This window comes from Pelobates fuscus, chromosome 4, assembly GCF_036172605.1.
Source record: "Pelobates fuscus isolate aPelFus1 chromosome 4, aPelFus1.pri, whole genome shotgun sequence".
In the NCBI taxonomy this organism is placed as follows: Eukaryota; Metazoa; Chordata; class Amphibia; order Anura; family Pelobatidae; genus Pelobates; species Pelobates fuscus.
The window spans coordinates 251,032,169-251,058,570 of NC_086320.1; the positions used below are offsets into that span (position 1 = coordinate 251,032,169).

At 43.8% G+C, this 26,402-nt stretch overlaps 1 protein-coding gene across 1 annotated transcript in view; it reads left to right on the forward strand.

The window, feature by feature from the left end:
- Positions 1-26,402, forward strand: part of DDC (dopa decarboxylase) — a 493,139-nt gene that overhangs the window by 411,930 nt on the left and 54,807 nt on the right. The window contains exon 13 of the mRNA XM_063452033.1: positions 19,672-19,773. Coding sequence (XP_063308103.1) covers positions 19,672-19,773 — 102 coding nt within the window. The remainder of the gene's footprint in view (positions 1-19,671; positions 19,774-26,402) is intronic.

A 26,402-nucleotide genomic window follows, 5' to 3' on the forward strand; every position in this document is an offset into this window, starting at 1 on the left:
CTGTGTGACTAGACAGGCTAGAACCACGACAGGGCAATGAGTGAATGGGAGAAACAGGTTTAAATACCCTGGTTACAGTGAGTATACCCGCCTCCGACGAGTCCTGAGTGGCTTCCAGTCACTTGAGTGACAGATCGGTCCGGACTGACGTCATGACGTCGGGCAGCGTGCGTGACGTCATAAAATGAGACGGATCCCTCGCGGACGGCGTGAGAGTGTCTAGGGGAGCCGCGAGGGATGGAGGAAGCCGACCTGCTGGAGGAGTAAACTACTAAGTCTCTACCTCTTTCGGAGGTAGAGGCTTCAGGTACCCTGACAGTACCCCCCTCTCAGATACGCCCACCGGGCGGAAGGAACCGGGACGAGACGGAAAGCGTGAGTGAAACGCCCTGCGAAGGCGAGGAGCATGAACATCCTCTTGTGGTACCCAACTTCTCTCCTCAGGACCATATCCCTTCCAGTCAACCAAATATTGTACTCTCCCCCGAGAGATACGAGAATCAATGATGGAGTTAACCTCATACTCCTCCTGACCCTCCACCTGAACAGAGCGAGGAGGGGCGATCGTGGAGGAGAATCTGTTACAGACTAGGGGTTTCAACAATGAAACGTGAAAGGAGTTAGGGATGCGTAAGGCAGCTGGGAGAGCTAGACGATACGCCACTGGATTAATTTGAGTCAAGATCCTGTAAGGACCAATATATCGAGGAGCGAATTTCATGGAAGGAACTTTAAGCCGAATATTCCTAGTGCTTAACCATACTCTATCGCCTGGAACGAAAATCGGAGCCGCCCTTCTACGTTTATCGGCGTGTTTCTTAACCAGCATAGAATTGTGTAGAAGAATTTGTCGAGTCTGATCCCACAACTTCCTCAAATTGGCAACATGTACATCAACCGACGGTACACCTTGGGAAGGAGAAACCGAGGGAAGAATAGATGGATGAAAGCCATAGTTCATGAAGAAGGGGCTTGAATGAGTAGAGTCACAAACGAGATTGTTGTGCGCAAACTCCGCCCAAGGAATCAAACCGACCCAATCGTCCTGGTGTTCGGAAACAAAACAACGTAGATATTGCTCAATCTTTTGGTTAGTACGTTCAGCAGCTCCGTTAGACTGGGGATGATAGGCAGAAGAGAAATTTAATTTAATACCTAGTTGAGAACAAAAGGATCTCCAAAAACGGGAAACAAATTGGGACCCTCTGTCAGATACGATTTGGGAAGGTATCCCATGTAAGCGAAAAATCTCCCTCGCGAATATCTCTGCCAACTCTGGGGAGGATGGAAGTTTAGGCAAGGGAATGAAGTGGGCCATCTTGGTGAATCTGTCAACCACGGTGAGGATAACAGTCTGTTTTTTAGAGATAGGTAGATCGACAATAAAGTCCATGGCCAAACAAGACCATGGTTTCTCTGGTACCTCTAAGGGATGCAGGAATCCACTTGGGAGCGTATGAGGTTGTTTGGTCTTAGTACACACTTCACACGCAGCGATGAAATCTTTAGTATCTTTACGTAAAGCAGGCCACCAGAAGTCTTTAGAAATCAAAGCATACGTCTTGCGGATACCAGGATGTCCCGCCATCTTGCTGTTATGGAAACATTGCAACAGCTCCAGTTGAAGAGTAGGAGGAACGAAATGTCGACCCTCAGGAGTCTGTTTAGGTGCTAGATGTTGCAGCTTAATGATCTCGGCCAGTAACGGGGAATGAATCCTGAGATTCGTATTAGCAACAATCTTGCATTTAGGAACTATAGAAGAAAGAATCGGTTCAGATACAGTGAAAGGTTCATATTGTCGAGACAAAGCATCGGCCTTAGAGTTCTTAGAGCCAGGTCTGTAAGTAAGCACATAATTGAAATGAGTCAGGAATAAGGACCAACGAGCTTGCCTAGAGGACAAACGCTTAGCCTCCCCAATATAGGACAAGTTCTTGTGGTCCGTCAAAATAGTAACCGGATGTAAGGTGCCCTCCAATAGATGTCTCCACTCTTTCAAGGCTTTAATGACTGCTAACAATTCCCTGTCTCCGATGTCATACCTGCTTTCAGGCCCAGAAAGTTTCTTGGAAAAAAAACCACAAGGATGTAACGGTTTATCCACCCCCAACCTTTGTGAGAGAACGGCACCTACTCCTGTCTCAGAGGCATCGACCTCAAGTAGGAACGGCAAGGACGTATCAGGATGGACTAATATTGGAGCAGAAGCAAAAAGTTCTTTGAGATTTTTGAAAGCAACGAGAGCTTCAGTAGACCAAGTCTTAGTATCAGCCCCTTGTTTGGTCATATTGGTAATGGGTGCAATAATAGAAGAGTAACCCTTAATGAAGCGCCTATAATAATTGGAGAACCCAATAAACCTCTGGATAGCCTTGAGTCCCTTAGGCAATGGCCAATCTAGAATAGACTGGAGTTTGTCAGGATCCATCTTAAAGCCTTCCCCAGAAATCTATCTGGGTCTGGTCAAAGCTGCATTTCTCCAATTTGCAGTATAAGCCGTGTTGTAGAAGTTTGTGTAATACCTTTCTGACTTGTTTATGGTGGGTCTCAATCTCTCTAGAGTGTATGAGAATGTCATCCAGGTATACAATAACACAATCCTGTTGAAATTCCCTAAGAACTTCGTTAATCAGATCCTGGAATACTGCCGGTGCGTTACAAAGGCCAAAAGGCATGACCGTGTACTCATAATACCTGTAGCGGGTATTAAACGCAGTCTTCCACTCGTGACGTTGTTGAATTCTCACCAAGTTATATGCCCCTCTGAGGTCCAACTTGGTGAAAATCTTAGAACCTTTTAGCCGATCAAAGAGCTCGGTAATCAAGGGGATCGGATAGGCATTCCTAATGGTTATTTTATTCAAACCTCGGTAATCAATACATGGTCTGAGTGAGCCATCCTTCTTTTTAACAAAAAAAAATCCAGCCCCGGCGGGAGAAGAGGATCTCCTAATGAATCCCTTGTCTAAATTCTCCTGAATATACTCCTCTAAAACAGAATTCTCTTTAATGGATAGAGGATATACATTACCCCTGGGGGGCATGGTGCCGGGCAAAAGATTAATTTTACAATCAAAGGTCCTGTGTGGGGGTAGTGTATCAGCGTTCTTCTTATCGAACACTGCTTTTAAGTCTATGTACAGAGGAGGTATCTGTCTCCCTGTAGACTGGGTAGAACTATCTGGTGTGTTATTATTTTTATTTTATTATTATTATTTTATTATTTATATAGCGCCAACAAATTCCGTAGCGCTGTACAATGGGTGGACTAACAGACACATAATCAGACCACTGGACGTACAGGAACAGAGGGGGTTGAGGGCCCTGCTCAGTGAGCTTACATGCTAGAGGGAGTGGGGTATAGTGACACAAACGGGTTAAAGTAGGGGAATTAAATAGTTTGTTAGAGAAGGGTTTATTGAGTGCTTGGTAGGTCATTTTTGACAGTTGCAGGAAAGGAGTCATGGGGTGGGGGATGAGAAGCCTGCTGACAGTTTAATTGATACGCTTTAACGAAGAAGTGAGTTTTCAAAGATTTTTTGAAGGAGTGGAGGCTGGGTGAAAGTCTGATTGAGGAGGGAAGGGAGTTCCACAGAATAGGTGCAGCCCTAGAGAAGTCTTGAAGGCGAGCGTCAGAGGTGGGGATCCGGGCAGAGGATAGGCGTAGGTCTTGGGATGAGCGCAGGGGTCTCGACGGGACATACTTGTGTATGAGGGAGGATAGGTATGTTGGAGCAGCATTATGTAGGGATTTGTAAGCAAGTGCCAGAATTTTGAATTGGGCCCTATATCTAACTGGAAGCCAATGCAGGGACTGACAGAGCGTGGAGGCGTGGGAGGTGCGACCGGACAGGAAAATAAGCCTTGCAGCCGCATTCATTACAGATTGCAGCGGTGCAAGCTGGGAACATGTAAGACCGGTCAGAAGGGGATTGCAGTAGTCGAGGCGAGAGAGAACAACAGCATGAACCAATATCTTAGCCGCGTCTGGCGTTAGATATGGGCGGATGCGCGCTATGTTCTTGAGTTGGAAGCGACAGGATTTGACTATCGATTGGACATGGGGAATAAAAGAGAGGTCAGAATCGAAAAGAACCCCTAGGCAGCGAGCCTGCGAGGTAGAGGTGATAGTAGCGCCGTTGACTTGGATGGAGACAACAGGAGTAGCAGCACTTGAGGGAGGAAAAACTAGAAGTTCTGTTTTGGACAGGTTGAGTTTAAGGAAGTGAGCAGCCATCCAGTTGGAAATTGCAGAGAGGCAGTCAGAAACACGAGTCAAGGTGGGCGGAGAGAGATCAGGGGAGGACAGGTAGATTTGCGTATCATCTGCATATAAATGATATTGGAAACCAAAGGAGCTGATGAGTTTACCAAGGGAGGCAGTATAGATGGAGAACAATCATAGCCAATGGAGACACCCTGCGTAAACACCTCTCCTGACAACCCTGGCCCCATGAGATTATCTCCCCTAATTCCAATCGATAATAGGGTTATGTCTCTTTAACCATGGGTAGCCCAGGACTATGGGAACAGAAGGAGATGAAATGAGCATAAGTGATAAGTTCTCCTCGTGTAAGATACCAATAGTTAAGTTAATGGGTATAGTCTCACGAGAGATAACAGGCTCAAGTAAAGGTCTACCATCTATGGCCTCAACGGCCAAGGGTGTATCCCTTAACTGGGATGGGATAGTGTGTTTAGTAGCAAAGACTTGGTCGATAAAATTCTCAGCAGCTCCGGAATCTATCAAGGCCATGGTCTTTAGCATTCCCTTCTCCCACGTTAAAGAAATTGGTAGCAGAAGCCTGTGATCTTTATAATTAGGCGTAGAGGACAAAATAGAAACACCCAAGGCCTGTCCTCTAGAGAAACTTAGGTGCGGGCGTTTCCCGAGCGAGTAGGACAATTCAGACGCAAATGACCTCTGGCTCCACAATACATACATAAACCCTCCCTTCTCCTGTACTGCCTCTCCTCTTCAGAGAGGCGAGTATTGCCTATCTGCATAGGTTCAGGATACAGTGAGGTATTGGAATCAGGACTTTGAAATGTAGGGGCTAATTTAAAGGCAGGTCTGAAGTTCCTCTCTCTAGTGTTCTGTCTCTCTCTTAAACGCTCATCAATACGAGAAATGAACGAAATTAAGTCCTCTAAATTCTCAGGAAGCTCCCTAGTAGCAACCTCATCAAGGATAATATCTGATAGCCCGTTCAAAAATACATCTATATAAGCCTGCTCATTCCACTTGACTTCTGCCGCCAGAGACCTGAACTCTAGTGCATAATCCACAAGTGTTCGGTTCTCCTGTCTCAGGCGCAACAGTAATCTGGCTGCATTAACCTTCCTACCAGGAGGGTCAAAAGTTCTTCTAAATGCAGCTACAAAGGCATTATAATTATATACCAATGGGTTATCATTCTCCCATAGTGGGTTGGCCCATCTCAGAGCTTTCTCAATGAGTAGGGTGATAATAAATCCAACTTTCACCCTATCTGTGGGATAGGAGCGAGGTTGTAGTTCGAAGTGGATACTAATCTGGTTCAAAAAACCACAACACTTCTCCGGTGAACCACCATAACGTACAGGTGGGGTAATACCGGAAGAGGCACCTACAGTGGCTACCTCTAGACCAGAACTTACAGGAGAGCTGGAAGTAGTACGGATCTCCTCAGGTGGGTTATTGGCACGAGATAATAGCGCCTGTAGTGCTAGTGCCATCTGGTCCATTCTGTGTTCCATGGCGTCAAACCTGGAATCAGAGGGACCAACCTGACTGTTTGTACCTGCAGGATCCATTGGCCCTGTCGTAATGTCAGGATCGGGACAGGGATCCAACACGCAAAGTACAAACAGGACAGGGTACGTATACCGGACCTTAGAATGGCCGGACTAACGTACGGAGAGTAAAGAGAATGGTCAGAAACAAGCCGAGGTTGAGGGAACGAGAGGACAGGTGAGCGAGGAACAAGCCGGGTCAAGGATACCAGAGGGAAACAGAGTAAGTCAAACTAGCCGGGTCGGAACCAAAGGAATAACTGAAATCGCCAGAGCACTGTGTGACTAGACAGGCTAGAACCACGACAGGGCAATGAGTGAATGGGAGAAACAGGTTTAAATACCCTGGTTACAGTGAGTATACCCGCCTCCGACGAGTCCTGAGTGGCTTCCAGTCACTTGAGTGACAGATCGGTCCGGACTGACGTCATGACGTCGGGCAGCGTGCGTGACGTCATAAAATGAGACGGATCCCTCGCGGCTGGCGTGAGAGTGTCTAGGGGAGCCGCGAGGGATGGAGGAAGCCGACCTGCTGGAGGAGTAAACTACTAAGTCTCTACCTCTTTCGGAGGTAGAGGCTTCAGGTACCCTGACAAATTGTAACTGAAAAATAATGTTTTATCTGTCGGGAAGGTGATCAGGAAGATCAAGAAGAATTGCAGCATTTTTTGCGTGTATGTTTTCTCGGTAGGGTGTCTGACCCTCCATGCGTCATAAAAGTGGTGACTGTGGAGAAGTATCTGGATGACCTTGCATTGTCGTTTTAAAGGGCGATGTCCTTACTTTAGGGTTGAAAAAAATGTGGTTAAAGTCAAATTTCAGTGATGCCCCTCTGTATGATCAGTTTCTGGAGTATTTTGTGTAGAAAATGCAGCTGGTTGGCGTTTGGTGCGAATATGTTCACTATCGTGTATAGCATGTCATTGATTGTTCCTATCACTATGGCATATCTCCCATTAGTGTCAATGTCTGTGGAGTGAACTGTGAACGTAATGTGTCTAAGTAGTATAGATGCCCCTTTGGCTTTTGTGGGAGAGGCAGAGTGGAATTGGTGTGGGAACTCATTGGTCAGACGTTTGGGGTGGTCATTGTGGTGGAAATGGGTCTCCTGTAAACAGAGCACCTCAGCGCTCTGTAAATCCCTATCTCTACACAGAACATGATGTTTTTCCAGGACATTGAGACCTCACACATTAAAGGTGCATATCTTCACAGCGGCTGTTTAGGTAATATGAAAGTAATATGAAAGAAATCACAAGTGTGAGGGCATTTGCTCTCCCCAGCAGTATCCAGCCGAGCAGAATGCCCCCCATGGAATACGCAACTGCACCCAGATTATGGATGTGAGAGCACACCGTAGCACTCCTGCTTGCAGGACATACATCCTGTCTGACAATCAGGAGAGATTCACTCACCGGACCCATAGGAAAATGTAAAACAGGGGGAAACGATTCGCTCTGGTGTCGCTCACCTGAGCTAACTGAGCTAAACCCTAACGTAACAGTAAATAAAGTATATACAAAATAAGTAATAGTGATAGAACATATTAAGAGAGACTGTGTCAGGTTTCCATTAGGACCTGGGGGAGGTGGGGGGTTAACCCCTATATATAATGAAAATAAACAAAATTAACCTATATGAAAGGTGAGTGAAGGTAGTACACTCCAACTCAAACCTATATAATAGAAGGCAATCCCAACTAATAAAATGGTCAACAGAACAACTTTGACCCTGTACCTCACAGTCAGCAGACACATTCCAGCCAATCAGCAGCACACCCTCCCTAGCAGACCCTCCCACCTACTGGACAGCATCCATTTTAGATTAATTCGGAAGCTGCAACCATTTTATTTTATTTTTTCAATGTATTATTATTATTTCTTTTCTTTTTTTTCAGTGCATATAAATGTTACAAGGAGATACTACCCCCAGACACTCTGTATTACTGCAGATACTCCCCCCAGACACTCTGTATTACTGCAGATACTCCCCCCAGACACTCTGTATTACTGCAGATACTCCCCCCAGACACTCTGTATTACTGCAGATACTCCCCCCAGACACTCTGTGTTACTGCAGATACTCCCCCCAGACACTCTGTGTTACTGCAGATACTCCCCCCAGACACTCTGTGTTACTGCAGATACTCCCCCCAGACACTCTGTGTTACTGCAGATACTCCCTCCAAACACCCTGTGTTACTGCAGATACTCCCTCCAGACACTCTGTGTTACTGCAGATACTCCATCCAGACACTCTGTGTTACTGCAGATACTCCCTCCAGACACCCTGTGTTACTGCAGATACTCCCTCCAGACACCCTGTGTTACTGCAGATACTCCCTCCAGACACCCTGTGTTACTGCAGATACTCCCTCCAGACACTCTGTATTACTGCAGATACTCCCCCCAGACACTGACACAGAGCAGAATAGGGACTGTTCCCCCTACATAGGGTCACTTGGCAGATATGGATTGACACCTATCCTAAGGATCCCTGATACACACTGACACAGAGCAGAATAGGGACTGTTCCTCCTACATAGGGTCACTTGGCAGATATGGATTGACACCTATCCTAAGGATCCCTGATACACACTGACACAGAGCAGAATAGGGACTGTTCCCCCTACATAGGGTCACTTGGCACCTATCCTAAGGATCCCTGATACACACTGACACAGAGCAGAATAGGGATTGTTCCCTCTACATAGGGTCACTTGGCAGATATGGATTGACACCTGTCCTCAGGGACCTTGATACACACTGGGGGGACCTACTGTCCTCAACCCGCCCCCACCCCTGCGCGGTGGGTGGGGGCCATAAAAATAATGAGGGGGGGACCTACTGTCCTCCCCCCGGCCCCCACCCCTGCGCGGTGAGTGGGGGCCATAAATCACAATGGGGAGGACCTACTGTCCTCCCCCATCCCCACCCCTGCGCGGTGGGTGGGGGCCATAAAAATAATGAGGGGGGGGGACCTACTGTCCTTCCCTCGGCCCCCACCCCTGCGCGGTGGGTAAGGGCCATAAAAATAATGAGGGGGGACCTACGGTCCTCCCCCCTGGCCCCCACCCCTGAGCGGTGGGTGGGGGCCCTAAAAACACAATAAGGGGGGGACCTACTGTCCCCCCCCCAGCCCCCTCCCCTTAGTGGTGGGTGGGGGGTGGCCCTAAATAAAAATCCCCCCCCCCAATCAAAGGTTACTAGGGGTCCCCAAGCCCCTAGTCACCCCCCTCCCACCCCCAAAAAAGTTACCCCCTACCTATCCCCCTCACTCTAAAAAATAGTGAAGGGGGAATAAAATAACTAACCTGTAAAGAAAAATTCAACTTACCATTTGACGTCTTCTTTTTTCTAAAATCTTCTTTTTTCAGCCCCAAAAAAGGCCAAATAAAAAGCTATAAGAACCGACGCAATTTAAAAAAAAAAAAAAAAGAGCGCAAAAAATAATAATCCATCTTTACCCATGGAGGGCTCCGCGCAGAAAGCCTTGCTACGCCCTGCAATTAGGCTAAGAACACTCTGGCTGGTTTAAGTCAATCAGAGTGCTCTTTGTCATTTTACACAGCGTGGGAAAATTCCAAAGAACTTTCTCATGCTGTGTAAAATGACACAGAGCACTCTGGTTAGATTCCAAGCCCACCAATCAGAGTGTTCTGTGTCATTTTACACAGCGTGGGAAAGTTCTTTGGAATTTTCCCACGCTGTGTAAAATGACAAAGAGAACTCTGATTGGTGGGCTTGGAATCTAACCAATCAGAGTGCTCTGTGTCATTTTACACAGCGTGGGAAAATTCCAAAGAACTTTCCCAGGCTGTGTAAAATGACAAAGAGCACTCTGATTGGCTTAAACCAGCCAATCAGAGTGTTCTTGGCTTAATTGCAGGGCGTGGCAAGGCTTTATAAGCCTTCCCCCGCCCTGCAGAGCTCAGTCTGCGCGGAGCCCTCCATGGGTGAAGATGGATTATTTTTTTGCGCTCTTTTTTTTTATTGCGTCGGTTCTTATGGCTTTTTATTTGGCCTTTTTTGGGGTTGAAAAAAGAAGATTTTAGAAAAAAGAAGATGTCAGATGGTAAGTTGAATTTTTCTTTACAGGTTAGTTATTTTATTCCCCCTTCACTATTTTTTAGGGTGAGGGGGGGCAGGTAGGGGGTAACTTTTTGGGGGGGCATCTAGTCACCTTTGATTGGGGGGGGGGATTTTTATTTAGGGCCCCCACCCACCACTCAGGGGTGGGAGCTGGGGGGGGCAGTAGGTCCACCCTTATTGTTTTTTTTAGGGCCCTCACCCACCGCTCAGGGGGGGAGGACAGTAGGTCCACCCCTTATTATTTTTATGGCCCCCACCCAACGCGCAGGGGTGGGGGCCAGGGGGAGGACAGTAGGTCCTCCCCATTGTGATTTATGGCCCCCACCCACTGCGCAGGGGTGGGGGTGGGGGGAGGACAGTAGGTCCTCCCCCCATTGTGATTTATGGCCCCCACCCACTGCGCAGGTGTTGCGGTCGCCGGCCCACCGAGTCTCACGGCCGTGCCCGACCGGCACAGCCGCGCCGACAACACGAGCTTACCTGCTCGTCGGCGAGCCGGGAACCTTTCCCTTAGGTCTTCCGGGCATCACGCCCAAATCCAAGATGGCGCCGACCACGTGGTCGCGTCTATAACTAGCCCCGCCCCCAGGAATTATACCAACGTGTGCGTGACGTCACGACGTCAACGCACACGCACGTTTTGGGGTCAGAGGTCGCCCTCTGACCAATCAGAGCATAGAGAGGGATATTTAAATCCCTAACTCACCCCAGTATTTTGCCCTGTCGTGGTTTCCGTTTCCTGGTTTCCTGAGAGTGCTCATTTTTCGTGTTTCTGATTTCCTGGTATCCTGATCTTGGCTTTTCCCTGGTTATTCTAAATTCTGGTTTCCCTGACTTGGCTTGTCTTTACGGTATTGTGTATTTTCTGGCTTCCCTGACCTCTGCTTTCCCTTTGACCATTCTCTGTCTCTAGCGTATTAGTCCGGCCATTCTAATGTCCGGTTAACGCTCTGTCCTTTTATTTCCCTTTCCTTGTATATGTATATGTTTACATAGTTTCTGCGTGCTGGACCACACTAGCAGGGTTGGGGGCCGGGGGGAGGACAGTAGGTCCCCCCCTCATTATTTTTATGGCACCCACCGCGCAGGGGTGGGGGCGGAGGGTGGACAGTAGGTCCTCCCCCATTGTGATTTATGGCCCCCACCCACCGCGCAGGGGTGGGGGCCAGGGGGGAGGACAGTAGGTCTCCCCTCATTATTTTTATGGCCCCCACCCACCGCGCAGGGGTGGGGGCGGGGGGAGGAAGTAGGTCCTCCCCCCCATTGTGATTTATGGCCCCCACCCACCGCGCAGGGGTGGGGGTCGGGGGGAGGACAGTAGGTCCCCCCCTAATTATTTTTATGGCCCCCACCCACCACACGGGGGTGGGGGCGGGGGGAGGACAGTAGGTCCCCCCCAGTGTGTATCAGGGTCTCTGAGGACAGGTGTCAATCCATAACTGCCAAGTGACCCTATGTAGGGGGAAAAATCCCTATTCTGCTCTGTGTCAGTGTGTATCAGCGATCCTTAGGATAGGTGTCAATCCATATCTGCCAAGTGACCCTATGTAGGGGGAACAGTCCCTATTCTGCTCTGTGTCAGTGTGTATCAGGGATCCTTAGGATAGGTGTCAATCCATATCTGCCAAGTGACCCTATGTAGGGGGAACAGTCCCTATTTTGCTCTGTGTCAGTGTGTATCATGGTCTCTGAGGACAGGTGTCAATCCATATCTGCCAAGTGACCCTATGTAGGTGGAACAGTCCCTATTCTGCTCTGTGTCAGTGTGTATCAGGGTCTCTGAGGACAGGTGTCAATCCATATGTCAAGGTGTTAATATGTCATGTGTCAATCCATATCCATTGTGATTTAGGAATGTTAGGTGATTTATGCCCTTTATGGATTAAAATCAGACTCTGCATCAACTGTGTAATTTTCCGTGGGAGTTTTGCCATGGATCCCCCTCCGGCATGCCACAGTCCAGGTGTTAGTCCCCTTGAAACAACTTTTCCATCACTTTTGTGGCCAGAAAGAGTCCCTGTGGGTTTTAAAATTCGCCTGCCCATTGAAGTCAATGGCGGTTCGCCCGGTTCGCCGGTTCGCGAACGTTTGCGGAAGTTCCCGTTCGCCGTTCGCGAACCGAAAATTTTGTGTTTGCGACATTACTATTGGACACCATTCCCTCCAGAGGACAATCACCCATATATCCCATAAGTGGGGATCATTTCGCTGTACGCCTGTTATACCTGAGCTGGCTATAGCTCATTCAAATGTGAGTTGAATGTATGTAATTTTTCCCTTTATATATACCATTGCACTCTATACAATTGGTCTCTTATCTTGTGTCTTCCATATCACGAGAACAATCAGACTACTGTAAACAGAGAGGAGACCCCATCACCAAAAGCACCTTAAAAGACATCTATTGCCATAGTGCAATTTCTCTGGACTATTTTATATATATTACCAATTATTCTGTTTGTCGTTTTATATATGTCTCATTTATATGCTTTTTACTATCCATTGTCTACTTTGATATATTTTGGCACAGCCTTGCATTATTGTTGTTAGTGTTTACATTACAGCCTAGTGATAACTTCACTGGCCACTCCTTAGATGGCTGTTAGAGATCCTTCCTGGGTCATGACTGCCTAAAATGCTTCCAAACATTCAGTGTCTCCACCCTCTGCATGCAGACACTGAACTTTCCTCATATGATTCAATTAATCTCTATGAGGAGATGCTGATTGGCCAGGGCTGTGTTTGAATTGTGCTGGCTCTGCCCCTGAGCTGCCTCCTTGTCAGTCTCAGACAATCCTATGGAGAAGCATTGTGATTGGATCAGGCCACCACTTCTGATGATGTCAGCAGACAGGGGCAGGTCCGAGCTAGCAGCTTCAGAATTAAATACAAGTAAGATTTTACTATATTTAGGGAGGCAAGAGGGGTCAGGGGGGGCTAGATGGTGGTTATAACCCTATAGGGTCAGGAATACATGTTTGTGTTCCTGACCCTATAGTGTTCCTTTAACATTTATTAATATTATTAAAAAGGTAATCCAGAAGGCGCAAGTGGTAATTAGCACCAAAAAAGAGGTTTACTAAAGTCTAGACACAGTAATTAGCTATTCTATGGCAATGTGACAGCCGAGCGTCATGTAGCTACCAAAAGATACAATGTAGCTATCAAGCTCGTATCCAGTATGGGCAGAGGTAGATCTTGAGGGTTAAAAAAGGTATCAAACTTGTAAATACACAGAATAGTGGTAAAGTATAAGTGAAACGAAAAATCCCTAGGGTGCCTTTGTGGGCACCCCTAAGGTAGCCAAGTAAAGCAGCTAATGTACCTTCGAGAACACCCCTTAAAAAAGGCTAATCCCCCTTCCCTAACTAACTGGATAACAAGATAAAAAGAAGAAATGGTGGAAAGAAAAAAGGAGAGAAAAAATAAAATAAAAAATTATTTGGAAATCAAACGTATCAATAGGGTCAGTTTAGGACCCACTTAGGGGGGTCTGCCTTGACGTTGGCAGGCGGGCATTCCCTCCAAATGGCCATTGGAGTAACTAAATGACCTCCATTTGTTTAAATATACATAGGGATTAAGGAGAGAGCCAGGTAACTTTTTTTTCCCCTTTGGTTTTTACTATATATATTGGCGCTGATGTGTACTGTGGTTGTTGCTGCCACGCAAGAGTGATGGGAGTGAGTGCAGGACTTATCTTTTTGTATTTGTATCAATAGAAATGCTGCAGCATCTTCCTCAAATCAAAGTCAACCTTAGATGTAACTGTCCCGACGCGCATTTTGCCACTTACTCAAGAGCCAGTAAGTGGCAAAATGCCAATCAGGACAGTTGCATATGCGGCATTGTAGATAACTACCACCATCCTGACAACACCCTTGGCCAGCAGGTAGGGGCTCTATAAAAATGAAGAAGAAAAAAGCACTTCTAAAGAACCTGCAGCTCCAACTCATGGGCATCGGTGAAGGGGGCTAATATTGGGAGAACATCATATTGTTACCCCAATCTCTACCCAGTGGTGTACCCCAGGGGATGCAACTGGGCATTTGCCCCCTCCCCCTATTGATAAAATAGTAAAGCTTTGAAGCTCTAACCTGCTGGCCTCTGCAGGGCTGGCGCAATCCAAGCACCATTTCTATAAGTTAAGGGCAGCTTTACAATATATTGACTGGCATAAACTCTTTAGTGAAAAGAACACTGAGGATAAATGGAACATCTTCCAACAAATAATAGGTTAATTTCTCAGTATGTACCATTGGGTAATAAATATAAAAGAAACAAATTAAAAACCAATGTGGCTTAGTAGAGAAGTAAAACAAGAGATTCAAATTAAGAAAAGGGCATTTAAAGCATTTACATCGGACAAATCAGATGCATCCTATAAAAGATATAAGGAAGCCAATAATGCGTGCAAGAAGGTGATTAGATTTGCTAAACTTCAAAATGAAAAAATGATAGTCAAAGAGAGCAAAACCAACCCCAAAGCATTCTTTAAGTACATAAATTCTAAAAAAACAAAAAATCAAAGTGTAGGTATATTAAAAACTGAAATGAGGGTTGTGACAAAGTGCCCTTCGCCACTTGTTCTTGGAGAGGACTAATCGCTAGCCTATTGCCCTGTGATTATGGCTCCTGTGACTTATTTGAATTTTAAAACCCTTTTTCTGCCCCTTTAAATCCTTGGGAAAATGTGCCTCTTCCCCACCCCTTTTTCCTGTCCATTGTTTTCCAGCAGGGCGTTGTCCCAGGGACACTGCCAGACCAGTTGAAAATGGCTGCTTTGTCCTTCCTCACTCTCTCATCAGCCATTGCTATTATTTAACCCCATGGCGATCCAACTGTATTTGTGAGATCTGAGCTCTTTTCGGACATATTAAGTGCTCAGATTCAAGCTATCTGGGGATAGGTTGGAAATATAGGTTAAACATTGTGTTATGTATTTTTATGTGGTTTTTGTAACAGTTTTTGGACTTAGAGATATTTCCTGTTACTGGATATAATTGGCTTACCACGGCCACTTAAGCCAATTATCTCCAGAATAGAGGAGAAGATAGACCGGCCGCACAGCATAAATCTGTGGAACTGTTTTGGGCACGAAAGTCAAGCTTGCGGTCGGTCAAATGTGACTTCCACAAAACTTTTGAACTCCTGCTCTGATCTGGGTGACTTTTGGTGGATTGTGTGGAGATATGTGGTGTTTTGGGGTGTTTTCTGCCTCTGGGTAATTGAGTTAGTCCATTGTGTTTGTTAATTGTATTACAGGCAGAGGGGAAGGTTTGTGTACATTATCTGGGAGTGCTGAACTGTACAAGAGGTGTTTTGATTGGCTTTGTAACGTTGTGTCCTGTGTACCACAAGGTCCACATGGGTGGTAACCTTGTGGGAAAATTTGTATAAAAGAGACAATAAACCCTCAGTTCATTCTGTTCCTGTTTGACCCTCAACACGTAGTCTTGTCTCGTGATTGGAGGGGAACTGCTATAATCACACTGGGGATTGCTATACTTTGTATACTCCCTTGAGCTCTAATCACTTAGCTCTTTTAAGAGCTGTTCCTGATACTCCCTCCTGGAGGAGAAGTCTTTCCCACACAGTCCTGGAGCACAGAAGCTGATCCAGGGTGGAAGGAAGACGGCGGGACTCCAGTTAAGCTACGGTGGTTGTGGAGTCTGCGGTGGTTGTGGTGTCCGGTGCAGTGCTTATGGTCCTCAGCGCAAGCTAGGAAGCGTCCGTCAATGGAAGGTACTCGGTCGGAGTACAGGTGATCCATTACAGAGGTGTTAGTTAATGAAGACCTGGAAAAGGCAGGAATTTTAAATAACTATTTCTCCTCCGTATATATTAAGGAAGAACCCATGGCAATAGATGTGCAAATGATAGCTACTAAAAACTTGCAGAATAATTGTAATTGGTTAACTCAAGACAAGGTGCTACAGCAACTAAAGAAAGTTAATATAAACAAAGCTCCAGGGCCTGACTGTATCCATCCATAAGTACTTAAGGAACGAAGTGTAGAAATAAGTTAACCTTTGTTTTTAATCTTTCAAGATGTGGTACCTATATTCAAAAAGGGTTCAAAATCCTTGCCTGGAAATTTATAGACCTGTGAGCTTAACTTCTGTGGCTGGTAAAATATTTGAAAGGTTATTAAGGGATAATATTAAAGAATTCCTTGAGAAGAACATGGTTATCAGCAAAAATCAGCATGGTTTTATGAAGCACAGGTCATGTCAAACTAACTTGATTGCGTACTACGAAGAAGTAAGTAGAAGTATAGATCAAGGTGTTGCAGTGGATGTGATCTATTTGGATTTTGCCAAGGCATTTGATACAGTTCCACACAAAAGATTAGTGTTCAAACTCAAGGAAATCGGTCTAGATGAAAATGCTTGTTCTTGGGTAGAACATTGGATTAACAATAGAGTACAAAGAGTTGTCATTAATGGTAAATTGTCAAGCTGGACAGAGGTGGCAAGTGGTGTCCCTCAGGGTTCTGTTCTCGGACCCCTTCCATTTAACATATTTATAAATGATCTTGAAAAAAGCATTGAAAGTCATATTTCAGTGTTTGCAAATGACACAAAACTCTGTATATAAATACAATGTGAGCAAGATATTACTTTGCTGCAGAGGGATTTAGATAGACTAGGGGACTGGACACTCAAATGGCAGATGAAATTTAATGTTGAAAAATGCAAAGTTATGCACTTCGGCGTAAAGAATACACTAGCAACGTATACCCTTAATGGAAGCGAATTGGGGATAACCACACACGAAAAGGACTTGGGAATTGTTATAGACAACAAACTATGCAACAATGTGCAATGTCAATCAGCAGTGGCCAAGGCCAGTAAGGTATTGTCATGCATGACAAAGGGCATTCATTCTCAGGATGAGGATATAATTTTGCCTCGTTAAAAATCACTGGTAAGACCACATATTGAATATGCTGTGCATTTTTGGGCACCTGTTCTAAAGAAGGATATTATGGCACTAGAAAAAGTGCAGAGGCAGGCTACAAAATTAATAAATGGAATGGAACATATCAGCTATGAAGAAAGGTCAACAAATTGAAGCCTATTTAGTTTAGAAAAACGTCGCCTGAGAGGGGATATGATAACATTATACAAATATATTCAGGGCCAATACAAACCATTGTGTGGAAACCTATTCACAAACCGGACTTTACATAGGACGCAAGGTTGTGCGTTTAGACTGGAAGAAAGAAGATTTTGTATAAGGCAAAGGAAAGGTTTTATTACTGTAAGAACAATAAGGATGTGGAATTCTCTGCCTGAAGAAGTGGTTTTATCAGAGTCCGTACAGTTGTTCAAACAGCTACTAGGTGCATACTTGCAAAAACAGAATATTCAAGGATAAAATCTTTCAATGTAGGGTAATAACTGCTTGATCCAAGGATATATCTGACTGCCATTCTCGGGTCAAGAAGGCATTTTTTTCCTAGTTTGTTGCAAAATTGGAAGTGCTTCAAACTGTGTTTTTTGCCTTCTTTTGGATCAACAGCAAAAAACAAATATGAGGAAGGCTGAACTTGGTGGATGCAAGTCTCTTTTCAGCTATGTAACTATGTAACCATCTCTGCTGTGTGCCTTCACCGACCAGAGGGGAAACATTGACACACACACACACACACACACACTTATCCCCTACACTACACGCCCTATTGCTTACTACAGCATCTATCCCAGCAGACCCCAGGTAAGCTTCCAAACGGTTTTTAAATGGTTTGACTACTTTGGAAGGGCGCCATAGCCCTCCTGGCACTATAACCGCCGCTACAGGGAGCTGTATTGGTTACTGTGCTTGAATTGTTCCTTTAAAAATAATCTACCAGTGCCCATCCCAAGATTAGGTTCTGGATCCACTCCTGCCCCTACCCATAGTCAGGTGGGATCTGTGTAAAAGAGTGTGTTAATAGTTATATTCATAGTGAAGGGGTTGATATGCCATTGTCCAATCTCAAAGGTTTGGGACATTCTCCTCCCTCCCAGCTTGCTAGGGGTCCCCAAGCCCTTAGCCACCCTCCAAATGGATACAACTGTGCCTACCTTCCTCAAGCTAATAATAATGAGTGGTGACAATAAATCAAATTCCAGTAAAATAAATAAATAAAAAAAATCATACCTTCACAAGTGTTCTTTTATCTTAAATGTTCTTAATTTCCACAAAAGTTTAATTAAAAACCATTATAAGTAAATGCTACTATAAAAAAGCCTGAACCGGAAGAAAATGAAAACTTTGTGTTGCCACAAAAATAATCCAAATGAGGGCGCTGCTTTTAAGTGTGATAATTCATAAAAAAACTTTCCCATGCTTTGAAAAGTCAGTCCCCTCTTGTTTATGAAATAGTACTCCAAACCTGCTGCCTACGGGTAATGGCTTTGGGAGACAGTTTAGTGTCCACACAGTTAATTTTTAAAGCCCGACCCACCAATTGTTAGAGCCCACAGGTGACCTGTACACAAACCATTATCGAATTTTATTCCCCCACCCAATGACTATTAATGGGGATATAGGGAGGATCTGTGTCATTCCACCCCCAATTGTTTACAAGACTCCTCTCCATGGGATGGGGCCTTGCTAAGCAGCTGGGCAGCAATATTTGCCAAGTCACTAGTTTTAGAGACATGCCCCCACGAACAGCATGGTGTTATACTTTGTACTAATATGGTGGTTATATTGACCCCCCATATGTATTTTTTTATTTTGTATATTTTTTTGTAAAATATGAACCAAAAAAACCCTGCAATATTTAGGTGATATGCCGCCAACTTAAAACTTCGAAGTGCAAGTACAGCGCTTTCAGTATGTTAAACTTACCCCTCTAGTTGAACTTGGGGTAGTAATTTCTCATATAAAAGGAAGAGAGAAGAAAAACAGTAATGCAACATAGTAAATGCAAAAAATGGTGTATGAATATATGCTCACAATATTCTGAGCCTTTCTAAACGATGTGGCTCTGAACGTACACATGTGTGTGCCCTTCTGGCAGCAACTGTACTGTAATGGATCCCCTATACTCCGACTAAGTATATCCGTTGTAATCCTCCCAAGTCCCAAATGAAGCAGTGGTTATAGCTCTGGTATACCCAAACATCAGCCTAGACTTGATGAAGGGTACAAGAAGACTGTTTTATTATATCCCAGTGGCCTGTTTATATATATATATTTATATATATATGCGAGGTATATATTAAGATATATACTTTTTTCAACTATTACTACCTCAGTCTATCGGTCTGCTACTTACATCCTTGGGTTTGGAAAAAAAGGGGAAATTGCCACTCCTTATCTGGAAATGTGTCTTCAAACTTGGAGTCAGTATATTATGAACTCCAAGTAAAGGTGAGCAAAACCAATACACCTGTATATATAGCTTTATACTACCACAGAGGTATTTTCACTATTAAATACTCCTTTTTTTGTGTTTTCCATTTTCTATATGCACTTTATTGGAGGACTCTGACTCACAGAAGAGGTATAGTTGCCACCAGTAGGGCACACATGCATGTACGTTCAGAGTCACATAGTTTAAAAGGCCTTTGCCCATTTTGTTTGCGTTTTGGAATTGCAGAATTCAGACAAATCACTGATTGTCAAAACTTCAGACGAATTACGATTTGTTTGAAATCGAATGACAGACCAATATTCCTGTAGGTAGAAAAATGACCCTACAATAGTCATATTGCCCTAATACAATCAGATTAAGAAAAAGAAAACTAATTAGAAACCTGTCTAGTTTTATATTTAAGATTTGTTCTTTCTCAACTTTTCTCAGCACGTGTCCCTGGCACATGAATTTATGGACTATGTGAAGCAGGACAATCGTTTTGAAATCTGTGCTCCGGTTATTTTGGGTTTGGTTTGCTTTCGATTAAAGGTAAGAGTGTTAATATGCCAAATATAACTACAGATTACATACAACGTATAAGAGACAAATACTAGCCTGTAAATTTGTATACTTTCTTTTCTGAAGCCGATGTAATTCTTAACCAAAAGTGTAAATCAGCTCCTGAAAATGAATGTAAACCTGAAATTGTTAATATTCCGGTAGGTACACACTGATATAATCTGCACAGTGTGCTGTTAAAATTTGCAGGACATTTATAGAGTAAAAAATATCTGCTTCAAAAAATTAAAATAAAGTTCTGGCACTCAAACATTAATAACAAGTGTGACGAGCAATCTCGCCACATTGCATTGGAGAAGCCTGGTTTCCCGCCTGCTGCCTTTGGACTATGGCCCTGGGAGATTGGGCCCTTTAAAAACCGTATTCTGCCCTAACAGAGTGCATGTCACTCATTCTGGCCCTTTAAATACAGTGGGGTCATTCGGTACTTGCCCTGTGTGAGCGGTGATACACTGTATGTGTATGGTCTGAGCGCCATTCAATAATATGCGCTCAGACCTAAGCTATCTGGGGATATGTTGCATGTCTTTATTTTATGTAGTAAAATCTAGAAGATGGGGTGAAAGTTCATCTATGAAGGTTTGGTAATATGTCGCCGAAAACCCGTCCGGGCCTGGAGCTTTGTTATAAGGGGTTTTGCGAATAGCCTGTTTTAGTTCCTCTATCGTGAATGGTGTATCTAGCGTTTGGGCATCTAAGTTGGAAAGTTTCCGCTGTGTATATTTCTCGAAATATTGTTTCATAACCTCTTTGTCAGGTGGGGTGTGTTGTAAGTTATATAAAGATTTATAGAATTTGCGAAATTCTTCGGCGATTTCCTCGGCAGTGTGTGCCCAGGAGCAGTCTGCCCTTTTCATTTTGGGCATATAGGTTTGTTGTTGTTGCTCCTTGAGAGCAGAAGCTAAGTCTGCCGCATCTGTCCCCATGTGTGTAGTACTGTTTTTTGGACCACAACATATGGCTTTTTTGGTAGTCGTTTAGCATTATTTTCAGTTCTGATCTTAGTGACGTTAGTTTAGCAAATTCTGGTTCTGAAAGTGATTTTTTTGTAGGAATCTTCTAGTGTTTTAATATCTTGAATTAATTTTTTTCTAGCTTTAGATTTCTCCCTTTTAAGGTGAGACCCCTATTTAATTAGTTCCCCTCGAATAACACATTTGTGGGCTTCCCGTTGGATAGTAGGTGAGGTGTCTGGAGTTTTATTGGATTCAAAGTATTGCTTAGTGGAAGTTTCTATGGCTTTTCGTATTGATGTATTTAATAACAAGTGTGGGTTGAGTTTCCATTGGTATTTTGTCATGGGTATTGTTGGTATGGATATCCATAGATGTATAGGGGCATGATAGGACCAAGTGATGTTTCCAATGGATGCTTTACGTATGAGAGATAGGTCCTTATGTGATGCAAGGAATTAATCAATCCTTGTATATGTTTGGTTTGGGCTGGAATAGAATGTATAATCTTTTGTATTGGGGTTTAGTACCCTCCAACAGTCTATGAGTTGATTGTCATGTAGTAATTTTTTCATCTGGGCTCTTGCTGAATCCAGATATGTTGGGCATAGTGATGTGCTGTCCCATTGGGCGTCTGGGGACACATTGAAATCCCCTCCTATAATTATAAAGCCTTCAGCTATCTTTTGGACTTTTGTCAGTATGTGGGTCTCTTGTAAAAATACAATGTCCGATTTCATTTTATGAAAATCTCTCATTGCCATATGTCTTTTTTTCAGGTGAATTAAGGTCTTTAACATTATATGATATCATCTGCAGTTGTTTGTTCATATTTGTCTTGTCAATTAAAGAACTATAAGTCTTTTGAGTTTCTGTCAGCGTGGTTTCTATAAAGGTGGATTTGTTTTCTTATGTTGAACAATGTAAACTAATAAAAACTTTAACTATGTACAAAACCAAACGTAAAAGATTGCTACCAGTAGCAAGACATTTAGATGCGGATGCGTCTGTATAGGAGCCGGTGTGTCCCTACTTCCTCCTGCTCAGTAGTCTGAGAGGGGATGGGAAAAAGTTAACTTATTGTCGTGTATTGGTGTGGTTGTTACACCACTCTGTCCCAACTCTGTTGTGTGGGGTCAAGTTCTTTCTATTAATCTCTTTTTGGTCAAATTTTAGCACCTTTACCAGGTGCAAGTGAGCTTTAATATATTATAATATAGTGAAAAATAATAAAAATAAAGTGTTTATTTTGTGGTGTTTTGGCGCTCCCGGCGCCCGGAATATGGTTGTCTTTTATAGGGAAATATGACCCTTACACCTTTGGCGTTTGTTAATGCTGGCCAATAGCGTGGATGGATTAGATCAGTGATAGTCTAGATCTGTTACAGTTTGCATAGTGGTGGTACACTTTTATCCTTATAGGAGTTTAAGCATGTTGGTTCGCTATGTATAGATCATATGTACATTCAGTCAAGATAAACCTGTCTAGTGGCAATAAATAGCATAACATTTCTGAGGCTCTCAAGCAGCTTTCCCCTCCCTCCAAACCCGCTAGAGTAGCATAACAATTCAGCTGTTCTAAAAAAGTGGGTAATACAATTAGGGGGTTCCGGAACCTAGGCCACCGGCCTTTGTGATTGGGGAGTAAAAATGAATGGCTTCTATATATCTGGTACTGTACGATGTACAGACAATTACCCCTTTCCCCATTGTGTGTTAATCGTCCAGGTTACAGACTTAGTCTGTGCTTTGCATGTTTGAGAGTGAAGTCCTGCCAACTTGCAATATTAATTATGATGTTGATAACTCTCTTCTCAGCCTTGCGTGCGATTGTTGTGAGGATTGTCTGGACGTGGGCCTTTTGGAGCCAATGGGAGAATTCCTCCATTGTCTCTGAGGTTGCGATGTGTTAGTTTGGTAGGAGGTCTCTGCGTACCAGTCTTGTATGGCCACTGGGGGTAAGCCAAGTTTATGGAAAAAATCCCGGGCATCTGCAGCTGATTTTAAACAGATGGTGTTGCCGTCCTTAACTACTAAAAGTGAGAATGGGTATCCCCATCGGTATTTTATATTAAGTTCTTGAAGCATTCCTGTAATGGGGCGCAGTGCTCTGCGTCCTTGTAATGTGGACCAGGCCAAATCCGGAAATATTTGCATTTGAGTGTTTCCTTGTTTCATCGCTGGTGAGTCTTTAGATAGTCTCAGAATTTCCTCTTTTAATGTAAAATAATGGATTCTGCATATTACGTCCCTCGTTTGTCTTGTGGAAGGCCTTTCAGTCTTAAGGCCCTGTGTGCTCGATCTAGTAGGACGGGAGTATCTGCAGGTCTCCGGAGGATGTTATTGAATAATGCCTGTAATTTAGCCCGCAGGTCTTCCGAGGCTTCTTGTGATTCAGGTAGGCCTCTCAGGCGTAAATTATTTCTTCGGCTCCTATTATCTAGATCTTTGGAATTTCTGGCTATATTAATGCATTTTATTTCCATTTCCTTTTGTCTTGTTTTGAGGGCTTTAATTGCCCCTATTATGTTTAAGTTTTTATTTTCTAATTCTACCACTCTTTGCTCCACTTGGTGTACATCATTGGTGATGTCGGACATTTTCTCCTGCATCGATACCTCTAATTTTGCCAACATAGACGCCAGATCTGATTTGGATGGTAGGTTTTGTAGGAGTTCCTTTATTTCGGAATCTTTGATGGTGCTGGATTGTTCTGAGGATGCTGGGCTAGGAGGAGGTGAGTCCGATTCACGCGGGGCCGCCGCCATATTGCTTTCCTCGTCGTATGACAGCGCACATGGAGTATCAGGACACGCTACCTGTCAATTCTTTATCACATGTATCCACATTCCAGGGTACACAAACACCTCTACTGATCACTTGTCTCGGTTTTGTTTCCAGGCTTTCTTCTCGACACTACCCATCGCTTCCAGACAAGTGACACCTGCACCACTGTTCCAAGACATGATAATGGATTAAACACTTTGTTAGATCACGCACATCACATTTCTCATCTGGCACTCTCAGTAAACACTAGGAACACTTATGATAGGGCCTTTCACGTGTTCACGAAATTTATCACAGAATTTCACATTCACGACATGTTTGCTTTAGAAACTATATTAGGTTTTACTTCTCTTTGCCACATCAACCTTAAACTATACTCCAATACTATTAAATTGTACCTTACCGGCATCCAGCACCATATGCTTATACGACAACCTAACACTACAGGTTTCTTGACATCATATCAAATTAAAACAGTACTTAAAGGCATTAAAAAGTTAGACACACACATTCCCTCACAAAGATTACCCATAGACCCAACAACATATTCCACTCTCTATCCAACTTATTAGATTCTTCCCCTTTTGAACCCATGACCAATGCCATAATAAAGACAGCCCTATATCTCACTTTTTATGGGTTCCTACGTCCCAACGAATTTACAACCAGGACCATTACAGCCCCCAACTACCTACCTAAGGACAATTGATTTACAAAAACATACTGACTATTACAAGACAATCAAAAACCAGCACCGAAGGACATACTATTCAAATCCCTCTGTATCCTACTCACAATAAGTGGTGCCCAGTACAAGTTTTGGACACTTATTCCCTTTCAGTCCAAAAACAACCACAACAACCTTTGCTCTAACTGCATGGACACACTGTGACCACAGCTAAATTCATGCTTTACGTATGACTACTGTTGACCAGGCTCGGCCTAAACCCCAATCATTTTTCAGGTCACTCTTTCCGGTAATCACATACCCGCTAACATTATCAAAGCTATGGGACGCTGGAAATCCTCCGCCTACACACTCTACATACCTAATCCCGTTAAAGAATTAAGACAAGCTTTCTGTGACTTATCTAAATAAATAAAGTTGGTTAACCGAAATACGTTTTATGGTATTTTTTTTTTGCCCACTTTTATTACAGGCCTACTGTTTTGTCGGTTCCGGCACACCACAACCGACTGGTTCCAACTCATTGATGTTATGGTTATAATATGCTAGATTTCTGTGTACGGCCGTATAGCCCCGACTACAAATTTGAAGGCTTGGCCTGTAGTTGTGGGAGGGGCTTGGTTCCCCTTTAAAAGGGCTGCCACTTCACTCCCACCCTACCGTTGCTGGTCTGGCGAGTCACCCCTCCCACCACTCCCTCTATGCATAACTCCCTCTAAGGTGGGCCCACTTTTTATTACAGGCCTACTGCTTTGTCAGTTCCAGCACACCACAACCGACTGGTTCCAACTCATTGATGTCATATATATAGAGAAAGAGAGAGAGAGTTTGTTTATTGTATTTTTGTAATATTGTATCCTATTGTAACACAATGTTTTGTGGACCCAGGACATACTTGAAAACTAGAAAAATCTCAATGTATCCATCCTAGTAAAATATATATATTTTTTTTTTGAAATTTCAAATTTTATTGAGAATTTGCACATTGACATCAATGTATCAAGAGCAATACAAGATAACATGATAATGAAGGAATGCATAACAGTGAGGTAAATATTGCATAAATAATAACAAAAATACACTAAATCTTCATCTTAGTGCCGTGGTACAGTATAGTTGTAGAAGTAGCAAAGAAGAACTCTACCCTAGGTAACTCTCCGCTTTACCGTCGGGTCCTTTGGGGTGTTAGCAGAATACGGTTATACATCACAGAGGGAGTTGGCTTTATCGGTGGATATTACTACGGTTTCAGTTTTAACGTTCGGACTTCTGGGGAGAGAGAGGCAGGGAAGGGGGTGGGGGGCGCGAGGTAACTTAGGGGAAGGGATAGGATTCAGGAACTGAACCTCAATCAGGTCAGTGCCATGGGGGCTATATTGAGCTGTTCCTGAGGTAGTCACACCATGGTTGCCAAGTATTTTTATATGTGAGGTATTTATCCGTGAATGTATGGCATGTTTCCTCTAGTCCCCTGATTGTTTCTACTTTTTGTATCCATTCGCGAATGGAGGGTGGGTCTGGATGTTTCCACAATGCTGGTATAAGTTGGTTTACTGCCGAGATTAGGTGGATTAGTATGGTTGATGTCAATTTAGGGGTGTTAAGAGGGGGAATCAGAAAGATGAAGAGTTCAGGGTTAAATGGGATATGAATAGTCAGTGCGGACTGGATCATTCCATGAATGCGTTTCCAGTAGCGAGTGATTAATGGACATGTCCACCAGATATGTATCGTGTTACCTTCAGGTGCTCGACACCTCCAACAATGACTTGGGTGTGTCGGAAAAAGGGATCTTAGTTTTGTCGGAGTGTAGTGCCATCTCACTATCCTCTTGTAATTACTCTCTTGGGTCACTGTGTTTATCGAGGACCTATGAATTTGTTTAAATATATAACGCCATGTTTCCGGTGTGAAGGATGGGTTTAGTTCTTTTTCCCATGCTGAGGTGAACGCTGGCAGGTGATGGGGCATTGTCTTTGAAATCGATGTGTACATCACTGATATGAGTTTTTTCTTTAGGTTGTGTTCCCTGCAAAGTTGTTCGAAGTGTGTGGGAGTGTGAAAAGGCTTGTGTGCTAGTGGCCCTGTACGTATAAAGTGAGTGAGCTGTCTATATTGGAATATGTGTAACGTGTTGTGTTCCTTGATGAAGGTATGCAGTGGTTTAGTCT